General features: G+C 46.0%; 1 protein-coding gene across 7 annotated transcripts in view; it reads left to right on the top strand.

Annotated features, from left to right (window-relative positions):
• The window catches only part of LOC133360269 (MARVEL domain-containing protein 3-like), a 69,492-nt gene extending 56,002 nt beyond the window's left edge, over positions 1-13,490 (top strand). For 4 of the 7 annotated variants that reach the window (XM_061578895.1, XM_061578896.1, XM_061578894.1 and 1 more), the window contains 4 exons: positions 927-1,209; positions 2,234-2,442; positions 9,805-9,893; positions 10,342-11,027. In XM_061578895.1, coding sequence (XP_061434879.1) covers positions 927-1,209; positions 2,234-2,442; positions 9,805-9,893; positions 10,342-10,656 — 896 coding nt within the window. In that variant the 3' untranslated portion in view covers positions 10,657-11,027. Of the gene's footprint in view, positions 1-926; positions 1,210-2,233; positions 2,443-9,804; positions 9,894-10,341; positions 11,028-12,936 lie in introns of those variants that run through there. The other 3 variants (XM_061578897.1, XM_061578899.1, XM_061578900.1) reach the window with 3 other exon arrangements.
• The last annotated feature ends 1,201 nt before the right edge of the window (positions 13,491-14,691 follow it).

Genomic DNA, 14,691 nt, shown 5'->3' with positions numbered 1-14,691 from the left:
CATGTAGCCCGCATGCCCAGCCACCGCATGCCTAAACAGCTTTTGTTCGGCCGGATCGAGGGGGCTAGACGGGCGCGGCACGGGCTGGAGAAGAGATGGAGTGATGTGGTACAGGAGGACGTGGAGCTGAGTGGACTTGCCGATGACTGGTACCAGCGGTGTCAAGATCGGCCTCAGTGGAGGAGGCTCGTGAAGGACGCTACTGGGCAGTTGGAGGCAGTCGCCCTCCAACAACAACGGAGGGCGGAGGAGCGACGCTCACAACAACGAGCGGAGCGCCGGGTGGCTAAAGCACAGCAAGTTGGCACAGTAGGGGGCACAGGTGGTGCATCAGCCAGTCATCTCGGTCATCTCGGTCAGTCGACCAGTGGCACCTGGGTCTGCCCCGTGACCTCCTGCCAGCGGGCTTTCGACACTTCACGTGGCCTCAAGGTGCACTTGGCCTGGCACAAGCATCGTGGTGACGTCACCGCCACTTAGTGGCGAATGGCGGTTGTTGTTGTTGTTGTTGTCTGTGTGTGTGCGTGTGTGGTGTGTGGGGAGCGGTAGTGTAGTGGTTAGCGTGCTGTCTGTGTGTGTGTTTCTGTCTGTGTGTGTCTGCGTGTGTCTGTGTGTGTGTCTGTGTGTGTGTCTGTGCGTGTGTGGTGTGTGAGGAGCGGTGGGTGTAGTGCTTAACGCTACGCTGCGCTACCAACCCGGCAAACCCAGTTCGATTCCCGCTCACGGCCACCACCGGTGACGATTATTTGAACCTCCCCTAGGTCGACTCTGCCTCAAACGAGTAACTTAACTACTGTAGCGTATTAACATCGCCACTGGGGAGACAAAGGCGGCCGGCCGTGGTAGATACAAGTCCCGGGCGAAGCCGGGTAGTACAGCTAGTACAAATATATGAGTGATAAATTAATGAATCTCAACACCTCTAGGTCTCCTGCAGTTGGCCGAGGCGCTGCTCGCCCTGCTGGTGCTGGCCTGCGTGGCTTCATCGCAGGCCGTGTTGGCCGGCTACAGCGCACTGGGACCGGGCCTCGGCTATGCGAGCTCTGAGCTATCGGGCGGCTACTCGGGGTTCGAGGGAGCTGAGCTGCAGCGAGCGCACGACCTGGACGCTGCCTTCACCCTTCTCAGGGCGCCGGCACTCTATGGGGGGGTGGCGTTCTCCCTCGTGGCCGCTGTAGTCCCGATCGGGGTCATGCTGGCCGTGGCGCGGTATGCAACAGTCGGTCGGGTTCAGTCGAGTTTATAGGTAGTTGTATGTGTGTGTGTATGTTGAACTTATTTGGCACTATATGTAGCCAACTGTGCCAATCAGAGGTGCGGGGGAAGGACAATAAACTAAAACAACAGGCATTTCTAAAGAAATTAGTTTGTCAATATAGGTGATTTAAAAGTGAATCACTCCAGTGGCTTCCAAATATCTGAAGAAAGAGAGATCCAGACGGCCGCAGAAGTGCATGTTAGAGTGTGTGATACAGCGACATTATTTTTTTCGATAGTTAGTCAAAAGTTTTGTATACAATGTTTAGTATAGTGTATAGTGTATTATAGTGCAGTGTCTATAGCATTTGAAGTCGCACGATGAACAGACTGTCTTTATTTGTGGGCTATCCAAAAGTGTAATGTATAGTTTCGTGTATATCAGTGTATACTATAGTGTATAGTCCTGCATAATGTAATATATAGTTCAGTGTATAGTGTAGTGTATATATATATAAAATCTAAAAGCGTGTGATGCGGTGACCATCTTTGTTCGATGGCTAGCCAAAAGTGGCTGCGAGGATGAAGGGAGTTTGTGTGATTGCTCATGCTCCTTGACGAGATCAGCAAGGTACAGTATTGTGGTTCATTTGTGGCAAGAACGTTGTGTGTAACGAGTGCAGCCTTATTTTGTGTTAGTTCGGCAAATGGAAGCCAATGCAGCTCAGTGAGCAAAGTATGTTCACCCTTGCGCACCAGATTCACGCTCACCACAGTCGTATCGCACGTACGTACCGACCAGGTCGGGCAGATGGGAGCAGATGTACGAGTGTTGAACTTCTTTCGCACCAGATGTAGCCAACCGTGCTAATCTGTGGTTCCCTTTCACACCTCAGTCGTTTTTTCTACGAGAATGAGTGAATACCGTGTGGGGTTATTAAAAGTTGACGGATAATAATCAATGTGCTCCCTATGCTTCTGTACCTGCCTCTGCCTAGCCCCTACCCCTCATGAACTACCTCGTCCATGCACTCAGCAGGACAGAAAAGAGGCCGGACAGAAGCGCCTTCGTTCGCCTCCTGTGGGTAGAGCTGTTCATGGACGCGCTGGGTAGTGCGGCATTCATAGCCGGCGTAGCGCTCTACCTGTACCAGGTGTTGGAGGTGAACAAGAGCGACACCTGCAAGCAGCGGGAGCAGCTGTACATAAGCCGAGGTTACACTTGGATGACGTGTACACTCGCAGGTGAGAGTTGGGGGGTACGGATGAAGGCGGTTGCCGTATCTTATCTTTGCACGTTTCTTGATGTATATAGCAGCAAAGTCTGAAAGGGGCACCGTGTTGGCGAAATGTTAACGCCCTCTCCTAGTATGCCTGTATATTTGGAGTTTGCATGTTCTCCCTGTTGTTGCATGCATTTGTCTGTGGTTCCTCCAATTTCTCTCTCCACATTTAGAATCAAAATGGTTTTAGAATATTTGGGTGCTATCAATTTCTACATGATAAGCCCCTTCGTTGCTCTATTATTTGTGGCCACGTCGCATCTGAAAAAGAGCTATATAGCTCAGTGGGCTTCACCTGATAAAATAAAAAAAATAGTTGAGTGTTTAGTTTACTCTTAATCCAAGTTGCTTTACGACGATTATAAAATTGTGCATGAGATGAGTGTGATTGAGTTAAACAGTGGGGTTTCTAATTATGAAAAGTGGGGTGGTATAAAAACTTAATTTGGAGCTTTCGTGACTGCAGGAATTACTCTTCGGTTCTTTCGGTAAATACACGTATAAAGATAAAATAATTAATTAAATACTAGCATACGACGTTTCGATTGCAACACAAGCAATCATCATCAGGTATAAATGAAATAGAAACACAAATCTAGTATACTAAGAAATGTAATGTAATGCAACAGAGAGTCGGATAACATAACAGTCAACAACACCCTACCTGGTTGATTACGTTCTTCCTGAGAATGCTAAATTTGAGAGAGAGATAAAACACAGAACCAGAGACATATAGACAGACATATAAGCAGACAGATATCACAGAGATGCATAGAGAGAGAACAAACATAGGCACACAGAGAAACCACGCCTCTGTGTCGAGGCCTTAAATAGAGAGAGGGGGCGGGGGCGGAGAGAGAGGGAGGCGTTAGATAAATTAGCATGTCAATGAGTGGCACGGTGAGTGCCAAGGTGCAAAAGCTTGAGAGAGGGGGCGGGGGCAGAGAGAGAGGGAGGAGTTAGAGAAATTAGCATGGCAATGAGTAGCACGGTGAGCAAACGCTTGAAAAAATTAGGAGACAGGGAGAGAGACACACTGAATTAAATAACCTTAGCAAAATGTCTAAATGTAATGTAATGCAACACAGAGAGTCGGTCAACACACAATTAACGCATAGCCTGGTTGATTACGTTTTTCAAAGATTGCTAAGTTAGAAGTTAAGTGTGAAATTTTAAAGAGAGACAAGACACAAACACGAAGAACAGACAAAAGCAGAGAGGGAGAGGGACAACAGCCGAGACACACAGAGAGAGCAGAACATAAGAACGACAAAATGAGTGGAGACAGAGAAAGTATATTAAATCAAATAAACCTAGCAAAATTTCGAAATGCAATGCAATGCAACACAGAGGGTCGGTCAACACACAATTAACGCATAGCCTGGTTGATAACGTTCTTCCAAAGATTGCTAAATTAGAAGTTAAGTGTGAAATTTGAAAGACACAGACACGAAGACCTATACACAAGCAGAGAGAGACAACAATAAACCCAGAGAGAGAGAACAAACAAACTTAAAACTTCCCCGTAGAAGTGGTTCAAACTTAATTTGGAGCTTTCGTGACTGCAGGAATTACTCTTTGGTTCTTTCGGTAAAGTCACGTGTGGAGGAGGGTGTACAACACAATCTGACGACAAAAAAATTATAATCATGAATCGTAAGATTAATAGGAATTTAGTACATGTAGCGTAATGCTACCATGAAACAAGGCACTACGTACACATAGAGTTTTCAGAAGTTTCACAGGAGGGAGCAATGGTACTATGTCTGTGCATTCCCAAATCGAGTAATTTTCTGTAATTTTTTTAACATGGCAAAATATGGATCATAATGCACGGCGCACAATGAGTTACTCCTTTGCCATAATGTGAGTGGATTTGTTTACATCCACTGTGAATCAGTTGGGTTGTAGTCAACACTTTCCCATTGCGATGATGCAAGTGTAAGTGTATATCATCAGTTTTTATTCCGATTCCATTCCGATTATGTATGTGTATATTCTGATGATGTACGTGTACGTCATCGGAACAGAATTGAAATAAACTAGAATATAATTACTTTATCATAATGAGGCGGGAGAATATGGTGCCAGCTATCATACATTTTGACTTAAAACTTTCGTGACTGCAGGAATTCATGTTCTGGGTTCTTTCGGTAAAGTCACGTATATAAAAAATAAAATAGAATACAACCTAATTACCACCACCATCCATTCCAGAAGAATTCCTTCATCAAAACGCTACACCATAGAGCTCAATGTATCTCCGACCATGGACACCTGACCAGTGAACTCAAACACACAATCCGCAAAGCCATCACCCCACCCGTGAGGAAGGAGCCATCTGAAGATATAATGAAAACCATCACCTTGCCTTACATAGCAGGGATAAACAAAAATATTTACAAAATCTTGAACAAACACAAGATCCAGGTCCGATTTAACTCAGTGCATAGAATTTGTGATCTGATTCCATCTGTGAAGGACAGGATTGACATGCAATATTCCGGCGTCTACAAACTAAGCTGTATCTACGGCAGCAGTTACATTGGGGAAACTAAGCAACATGTCTCGGATCGTGTTCGTGAATATAAGGCATATCTGAAACACGGCAGGACCAATACTTCTGCCGTGGCTGATCATTCATTTAATGCGGCTGGCTCACACGAAATTGATTTATCTAAGACGATGGTATTTGCAAGCCGACTGGCTATCAACAAAGATTCGTTCACGAAGCCATCCATATATACAGACATAGATACAATTTCAACCGAAACGACGGTTTTAAACTCAGCAATCATTGGAAAGATGTCATCAACCACTTTGGGTCATGACTTGATTTGTGTTTTCTTGTCAACCTCTACCATCAGCAGTGTTGATGGGTGTATTGAGGTGCAATGTCCCACCCATCTGTACCCCACTTTCTCCCCCTATATCTACCCTCATCCTCTCTCCCCCCTATCTCTACCCTCTTCATCCCCCCCATTATCTAACACACTTGGACTGCGCCCTCGCCTTTCAGCTCCACCTCTATCTCTACACCCCCTCTCTCTCCCCTTGTTTTTGCCCCCTCCCCCCCCCCCCATTGTCTAACGCACTACTTGTACCCCTTCTCTCTCCCCCGTATCTCTACCCTCTTCCTCCGTCCATTGTCTAACACACTTGGAGTGCGCCCTCGCCTTAAGCTCCACCTCTATCTCTCCCCCCCTCTCTCTCCCCCTGTCTCTGCCCCCTCCATCCCCCCATTGTCTCCGACATTTGCGCTGGCTGCCCCGCCCACTTTGAAAGCCCTTAGAAGCAGTTGCATTTGGAGGCTTGCTTCCTCTTTTCTCTCCGCCTGATGAAGACTGCTTGTGTTGCGATCGAAACGTCGTGGGTTTTTTGGTTTTATTATTTAAAAAATTGTATTTGTATTTTTTATTTGATTTGATTTAATTGTATTATCTTTTATTTTGTATTTTATTTTCTATCTACGTGACTTTACCAAAAGAACCAAGAATATAGCTGTTATAACAGGGGTCCTCAAACTACGGCCCGCGGGCCACATGCGGCCCGCCGAGGACATTTATCCGGCCCATGGTCACTAATTGGGCTGCGCTGGTGAGCACTAATTGGGCTGCGCTGGTGAGCACTAATTGGGCTGCGCTGGTGAGCACTAATTGGGCTGCGCTGGTGAGCACTCATTGGGCTGCGGTGGTGGGCACTGATTGGCCTGCGGTGGCGAGCACTGATTTGGCTGCGCTGGTGAGCACTGATTGAGCTGCGGCGGTGGGCACTGATTGAGCTGCGGCGGTGGGCACTCATTGGGCTGCGCTGGTGAATGGTTCAATGGGCCAATTGACTGGACTTGCCCCCCAGGCCTAAGGCTGCCAGCCCTCCCCTGGCTGCGCCTGACTGGCTCTCCTTCCCTCAGCTCCCTCACTTGCCCCTCGGCTCCACTTCCAGTGATATCCCTGTGTGCTGGGAATGTAGATCCCCTGTGTGCTGGGGATGTAGATCCCCAGCACACGCATTGCTGAGTAAATGATAGAGGGGTAATAACAGAGTGATCTCTGATCTCTGGAGGGGCTGCCTGCTGTTTTCCCGTGCTGGTCAGTGACAGACAGCCGAGGAGTAGGACACCCAATTTAAATGACAGTAAGTGCATTTATATTCTGATTGCTATTCAGTTGTATGAAGTTATATGTTGTATGTTGTGTAAGCCCCGGTTCATACTGTTGCGATCTCTGAGCAGTGCGAGTTCAGCCATATGCTTGTATGGCTGAACTTGCATTAGATTCGGAAGAAAAAAGGCACATGTGCCTTATTTTATCCTGCAGTGGAATCGGATCGCATGGGTCTTCTCCTCCATGCGATCAGATTCCTATGCGAGTTCGCAGATCGCATTGCGATCTGTGAACAAAACTGCAGGTGTAATTAACTTTTTAATGGTACCCGCACCAGTGTGAGCCTGGGGTTAAAGCGGAGTTCCCCCAATCAGACTGCATTGATGGGCAGTGCAGTCTGTATGTCTATGTGTGGGCAAAGTTATTGCTGGTATATTGTTTTTGTAGCGCTGTATATATATATTGGTATTTTACTAATAGCAATTTTGACTGCCTAGGAAACAATGATGTCAAGAAATAGAAAAATTGACTCGGAGTGTAGGATATTCAAAGAACAGTGGACTTATGATTACTTTTTCATGCAGTACAAGGAAAGAGCTGTGTGTCTGATATGCCAGATAATAGTGTCTGTGTTCAGAAAATAAATTTACGTCGACACTATGAAACTCAACATTAAGATAAATATGATTGCTTGGTCGGAGAAGTGAGAAAAGATAAAATATTAAAACTGAAAAATACATTAACAACTCAGCAAAATACTTTTGTGAAGCAGAAGCAGCTAAATATGTCATCACTGCGAGCAAGTTTTCAAGTTGCCAAGCTAATAGCGTGCACTGGCAGACCATTCGTGGAGGGAGAATTTGTTAAAGAATGCCTTCTTTCTGTTGCCAAAGAGATGTGTCCAGAGAAGGCCGATTTATTTAGTACAGTGAGTCTTTCAGGACCTACAATTACACGGAGGATTGAAGAAATGGGAGACAATTTGCATCAGCATTTGCAAAACTCCACAAAAAAACTTTCTTATTTTTCCTTGGCACTCGACGAAAGCAATGATGTTCGTGATTCTGCACAACTTCTAATTTTTATTCGTGGGACGAATGACTATTTCGAAGTCATCGAAGTCACAGAAGAGCTTGCTGCACTGCAAAGCATCAAAGGAACAACTAAAGGAAAGGATATCTATGAAAAGGTTTGCCAAACTGTGAATGGTTTGGAGCTGAACTGGGTTAAACTAGCCAGTGTGACAACTGATGGTGCTCCTAGCATGGTGGGGTCTAAGAAAGGAGTAATTGCTCGCATTAACCAAGAGATGGACAAACATAACCATTCTCATCCAATAGCCATACACTGCCTCATCCACCAACAAGCGCTGTGTAGTAAATCACTGAAGTGGGACTCTGTTAACTTCATTAGAGCTCATGCACTAAACCACAGACAATTTCAGGAATTTCTGTCTGAGCTAAATGTTGACTATGAAGATGTTCTGTACCACACAGAAGTCTGTTGGCTGAGTCGATGGAGAGTTTTGAAACGTTTCTATGACTTACTTCCACAGATTACAGCTTTTCTGCTTTCAAAAACAAAGAAGTACCAGAGCTCAATGATGCAGAATAGAAATGGCACCTTGCCTTTCTGACAGATGTAACAGAGCTACTCAACAGTTTCAATGTGCAACTTCAAGGAAAGGGGAAGCTCATCTGTGATATGCAATCACATATCAAAGCATTTGAAGTAAAATTAGGCCTCCTCATCAAACAAGTGAAGGAGGAAAACTTCTGCCATCTTCCCACAACTCAAAATCTGTTAGCGGAAAAACCATTGGTTGCATTCCCAAACAAAACATGTGTGGATTCACTGGAAAAATTGCGAAAGGAGTTCCAATTTAGATTTAAAGAGCTTCATCTCCATGAACAGGACATACAGCTTTTCCGTAACCCATTTTCTATTGACATTGAAAATGTGGATACAATTTACTAAATGGAACTGGCTGAACTGCAGAATTGTGACTCTCTGAAAGACGCATTCAAGTCAAGCAGCCTTCATAATTTCTATGCATCTCTCCCCTCTGAGACATATCCTCATCTCAGGAACCATGCACTCAAAATGGCAACCATCTTTGGCAGCACTTATGTCTGTAAACAGACGTTTTCCAGAATGAAACATTTGAAATCTCCAACCAGATCTAGACTAACGGATGCACACTTGCATCACTTGTTACGACTAGCAGTGACAAATATGAAACCGGACATTGACCATCTCATTAGCCAAAAGCAGGCCCATAGTTCCCATTGAAATACTGGCAAGTTTGTTGATTTAACTTTACTTTTTCTTCATTTTAAATATCGTATTTGTTCCCGTTTTGTTTCTTCACTTCAAAATAAGATATATGCAGTGTGCATAGGAATTTGTTAATAGTTTTTTTAACTATAGTCCGGCCCTCCAACGGTCTGAGGGACAGTGAACTGGCCCCCTGTTTAAAAAGTTTGAGGACCCCTGTATTATAAAGTTCGGTCATGTTAATACGGTTCTCTGCGGTAGGTACAATGTCTTTATAAATAATAGCGTTACACCTCTGTGAATATAATTAATGCTGAGCCGCTTGTGCGTTCCGAGATTCAGCAGTGAACACAACCCACCCTGCAACTTGCAGACGCCTCAGAACGGGAAAGGCTTAATATGGCCAAAGTAAAACGGAGGCCTGCCAGATTCGATCTGTGAGCGTCTGCAACAAAGCACTACAGCTGGGCTGTGGTACTGCCCCAGTTGTGGGTTGTGGTGGTGGCAGCTTTAACTTATTCAGCATTGCTTGTTTCAGTTGTAATGGTATGTCTTATCGACCACAACCTGTGGAATGTTAATCGAGTCTTAGTATGGCTCTATTGGCGTATGTGATTAACACTGAACCCTATAGGAGCCAATCGTTCTGCTCTGTTATTCTCAGTGATTAACACTCAACCCTATGGGAAGGTCTGTGTGGCACTGTGATCATCCGAAGTGTTAATTTAGTAAACATATTATCGTGATAGTCTTAGTCTAGTGCAGTGGTTCCCAATCTTGTACTTGTAGTTTAACTCCTACCTGCTCTAACAATTGTCCATATAACTACCAACAATATACATTTTACGGCAGCCCTACCAGCCTTACCAACTCTCTGTGTACCCCTAACAGCAACAGCAGCAACCATATATTCTCACGACTCGCTCTCTTGTCTTCTTAATAAGGAACCGATGCAGCGGTGGCTGTCTTTGGGTTGATCGCCGCTTGCTGCTATTTGGCTGGAGCTGTTCTGTGTTGCATCAGACTGACAAAGGTATAACAATCATTATTTTCGGTTTCTCTGTCTATTAACCCTTTCCCGTTTCGATAACATACGTGTATGCCAATAGTTTTCCTGAGGACGGAAAAACACTCAAATAAATTTACTTATCAGTACCGAGGCTCCCACAAGGCCATGTGGGCGTGTCACATTTTGGCGCCAGCTATCATAGAGTGCGGTCACATCACTATAGTTCTCTGCGGTGAGTACGATGTCTTTAAAAACAATGGCACTCTACCTCTAAATAAAATTAATACTGAGCCGTTTGCGTGTTGCAGGATCAGCAGCGAATGGGACCCACTGCAACTTGCAGACGTCTCAGAATAGGAAATGGTTAAACTAATATTATAATGGTAATAATAATTATTACAATAAATACGGTGACAAAATTATGATGAAGGTGATTAATTATGACAATATAACCGAGTTTGTCTGTATCCAGGTGAGAAAATGCAGGCAAACACCTAATGGCACTCACGCCACTGGTGATGCTACTTCTGAAGATACCACTTCTGGAGACCAGGAGATATGGGACAAGGATCGGAAAAGGAAGATACCGCCTAAAGTTTGGACTAAGAGCAATGGACACACAGTACAAAATGGCTGTACTGGACATGAAACACAAAATGGCCATCATAGAAATGAAATGCAAAACGGTCGCTGTGGAAACGCAACTCGAAACGGCGGCGCAAAGCCGGCGCAGGCTCCAGTGCAGGGGCAGAGTGGTCACGCAATACAATTGAGAACAGAATTGTAAACTCTCATCAACCAGTCCTTGGTTTACTAAAAAATACAGATATTTCTCATCATTTTAAACAAAACTTATTTTTATTTTACCAGGCAATGCCCACTGAGCTATGTAGCCACGAATGACATCTCAACGAAGTGGCTTATCATGTGGACATTTATAGCAGCCAAATGCTCTAAACGCGTGATATAGATTATTAATGTGGAGGGAAAAACTGTACGAGGACCCGGAGAAAAATCTAAGCTACTTTATGGGATGTCAGGGGTAGGGATGGAGATAGACAGTGGATTAAAGGGGCATGGAGATAATTCCCGCCAAAATGAGTGGGGCAGTGGAGCAGGAACAGTGGAAGAGGGGAGTTACAGGTGAGAAGATATATGAGGGGGGCATCAGGGGGCTCGGGGCATTCTGGCGGGGAACGGATTGAGAGAGGGCTGTGGGCAAGTGTGGACTGGGGGAAATAAAGGACGGACCTCCCCCCCAACCTTGTGTCGGCTCGACTTTACACTACCATGAAGAGAGGGAGAGAGACATGAACTCCATTTGTATGGCAGGTGTTGTCAGGGTCAGGATCGAACCTACGACCTTCTGCACACCAGGCGAGGGAGATGACATCTTGCCACCTATAACCATTATTTTTAACCACTTCTGGATGAGGGTTTCCCAAGATAATGCTAACTTTCATGGTCTTGCAACACAACAATATTTAAGGGAATAAAGCTTACAACCCCCTTCATGGAAACAGTGACATGGTACCCTCCTTGCTTGCGCGGGAACGGAACGTTTAAACCACCAACTTAAAGGCAAGGGAACGGGAGTTCGAAGTCAGATAGTCCAATTTCTGTGAAGCCTGATGTGATGTGTGTTCACTGGGAGGTCGGGGATGAGCGCAAGGAATGCCTCCCTTCCCCTGGGGATGGATGGGATGCAATCAACGCTCTATGGGACTATAAGTTCACCGAGCACGTATAAGTTATTCTTTCCTAAGTGCTTCTCCCTTTCCTTTAACCATTCCACTCCCCCGTCCCCTCTCCCACCCACCTAGGCACCAGGGTATTGCACCCCCCCCCCCAACTTCTTCCCCTCACTCCCTTCACGTTTTCATGGTCCCAACTCGGTGGGGCAGAGTTAAAAGGATGCCGTTCATTTTCATCAATATATCCAATGTTCAGACAGGACGACTGCCATATAGCTTTACTTTAATTTAAGCTAAAATATTTGTTTGACTTATTTTAAGTGTAATATGCCTCACAACTAGTTAACGACTTGTTACCACTGCAAAAATGAGCAAGAAGTAACCAACAATTTACGTGGTAAAAATTATGAATGTGATTGTGCAAAATCACCATTTGAAGATGTTATTACTAATTTTGCAATGAAAAAAGTTCATCTCTGGTGTAAATTTCTCTAATCTTATGACAAAAAAGATTGACATTGACATGACTCTGCCTCTGTACAGTGAGGGAAAAAGCATTTGATCCCCTGCTGATTTTGTACATTTGCCCACTGACAAAGAAATGATCAGTCTATAATTTTAATGGTAGGTTTATTTGAACAGTGAGAGACGGAATAACAACAACAAAATCCAGAAAAACGCATGTCAAAAATGTCATAAATTGATTTGTATTTTAATTAGGGAAATAAGTATTTGACCCCTCTGCAAAACATGACTTAGTACTTGGTGGCAAAACCCTTTTTGGCAATCACAGAGGTCAGGCGTTTCTTGTAGTTGGCCACCAGGTTAACACACATCTCAGGAGGGATTTTGTCCCACTCCTCTTTGCAGATCTTCTCCAAGTCATTAAGGTTTCGAGGCTGACGTTTGGCAACTCGAACCTTCAGCTCCCTCCACAGACTTTATATGAGATTAAGGTCTGGAGACTGGCTAGGCCACTCCAGGACCTTAATGCGCTTCTTCTTGAGCCACTCCTTTGTTGCCTTGGCCGTGTGTTTTGGGTCATTGTCATGCTGGAATACCAATCCACGACCCATTTTCAATACCCTAGCTGAGGGAAGGAGGTTCTCACCCAAGATTTGACGGTACATGGCCCCGTCCATCGTCCCTTTGATGCGGTGATGTTGTCCTGTCCCCTTAGCAGAAAAAACACCCCCAAAGCATAATGTTTCCACCTCCATGTTTGACGGTGGGGATGGTGTTCTTGGGGTCCTCCTCCAAACACGGCGAGTTGAGTTGATGCCAAAGAGCTCCATTTTGGTCTCATCTGACCACAACACTTTCACCCAGTTGTCCTCTGAATCATTCAGATGTTCATGTGCTTTCTTGAACAGGGGGACCTTGCGGGCGCTGCAGGATTTCAGTCCTTCACGGCGTAGTGTGTTACCAACTGTTTTCTTGGTGACTATGGTCCCAGCTGCCTTGAGATCATTGACAAGATCCTCCTGTGTAGTTCTGGGCTGATTCCTCACCGTTCTCATGATCATTGCAACTCCACGAGGTGAGATCTTGCATGGAGCCCCAGGCTGAGGGAGATTGACAGTTCTTTTGTGTTTCTTCCATTTGCGAATAATCGCACCACCTGTTGTCACCTTCTCACCAAGCTGCTTGGCGATGGTCTTGTAGCCCATTCCAGCCTTGTGTAGGTCTACAATCTTGTCCCTGACATCCTTGGAGAGCTCTTTGGTCTTGGCCATGGTGGAGAGTTTGGAATCTGATTGATTGATTGCTTCTGTGAAGAGGTGTCTTTTATACAGGTAACAAGCTGAGATTTGAAGCACTCCCTTTAAGAGTGTGCTCCTAAATCTCAGCTCGTTACCTGTATAAAAGACATCTGGGAGCCAGAAATCTTTCTGATTGAGAGGGGGTCAAATACTTATTTCCCTCATTAAAATGCAAATCATTTTATAACATTTTTGACCTGCGTTTTTCTGGATTTTGTTGTTGTTATTCTGTCACTCACTGTTCAAATAAACCTACCATTAAAATTATAGACTGATCATTTTTTTTGTCAGTGGGCAAACGTACAAAATCAGCAGGGGATCAAATACTTTTTTCCCTCACTGTATAGATGTAGTGGTGATACGCGCTGGCAGTAGGGATCATGTGGCAGCACGTGGTGATTGGCTGTGTGTCAGGTGACGCGCGCTGACAGCGAGGGATCATAGGGCAGCGCGGGGTCATGGGTTATGTGGTGGTGATTGGCTGTGTGTTGGTGACGCGCGCTGACAGGGAGTGATCGTGTGGCAGCGCGTGGTGATTGGTTGTATGGTGGTAACACGCGCTGGGAAAATGGATCGTGTGGCAGCGCGTCGTGATTGGTCAACTAGAGTGGGTGCTCACATCGCGGTCCGCATAGGCTCCGTCTCCTCGGGAGCGGAGGACTATAAAAGGCGGTGCGCGCGGGCGCTCGGGGGGTTGGTGACCAGTGAAGACGGAAGACGGAGGAGGAAGAGATAGGGCCCTGAGACACCTAGTCCCGCTGTCCTTGTAAGGACCGGCACCCTGTGTGGCTCAGAGGCGGGACCTTGGGACCCGGGGCCGGACGTCCGTGTGAGGGCCGTGCCGCGGGACCCAGTGGTCGTGACCCATACCCAAGCTGGGGTGGGTCTGTAGGTTCCCCCGGATGCTACGGGGCTGGAATGCCTGTGTGTGTGTAGCCGGGTGGAACGTGTAGCGTGAGCTGTAGTAACCACACGTGTCGGGTGGAACGTGTAGCGTGAGCTGTAGTGACCACACGTGTTATTGTGGCAAGACAAGTGTTAATAAAGCGTGCTACCCGTCAAGTGGTCTCCCGCCGTAATTTACAATACTACAACTGGCGTCAGGAGTGAAACAGTCTTCCTGCCATGGATACCAGGAAGACTCATCGGACTCACGAGTGTGACCGGGAGGAAAACCACGACGACTCGGGCCAGCAGGCATCAGGGGGAGAAGAGGAGGAGATGCCGGCGCCACAGGACCCCTCATGGGCGCCCAACGAGCGGCTGGGGGCTGATGCCGGACTCCGCGACGCGCACTCCCGCCTGGCAGAGCTACTACTCGCCGCGGCGTCCATCCTGGCGGAGATCACCACGTCTGGAGGAGCG

Source organism: Lethenteron reissneri, chromosome 68, assembly GCF_015708825.2.
Source record: "Lethenteron reissneri isolate LAM-NWPU_2019-01 chromosome 68, ASM1570882v1, whole genome shotgun sequence".
Taxonomy (NCBI): domain Eukaryota; kingdom Metazoa; phylum Chordata; class Hyperoartia; order Petromyzontiformes; family Petromyzontidae; genus Lethenteron; species Lethenteron reissneri.
The sequence above is the reverse complement of the archived record's forward strand: the minus strand, read 5'-3'. Positions and strand labels throughout refer to the sequence as shown.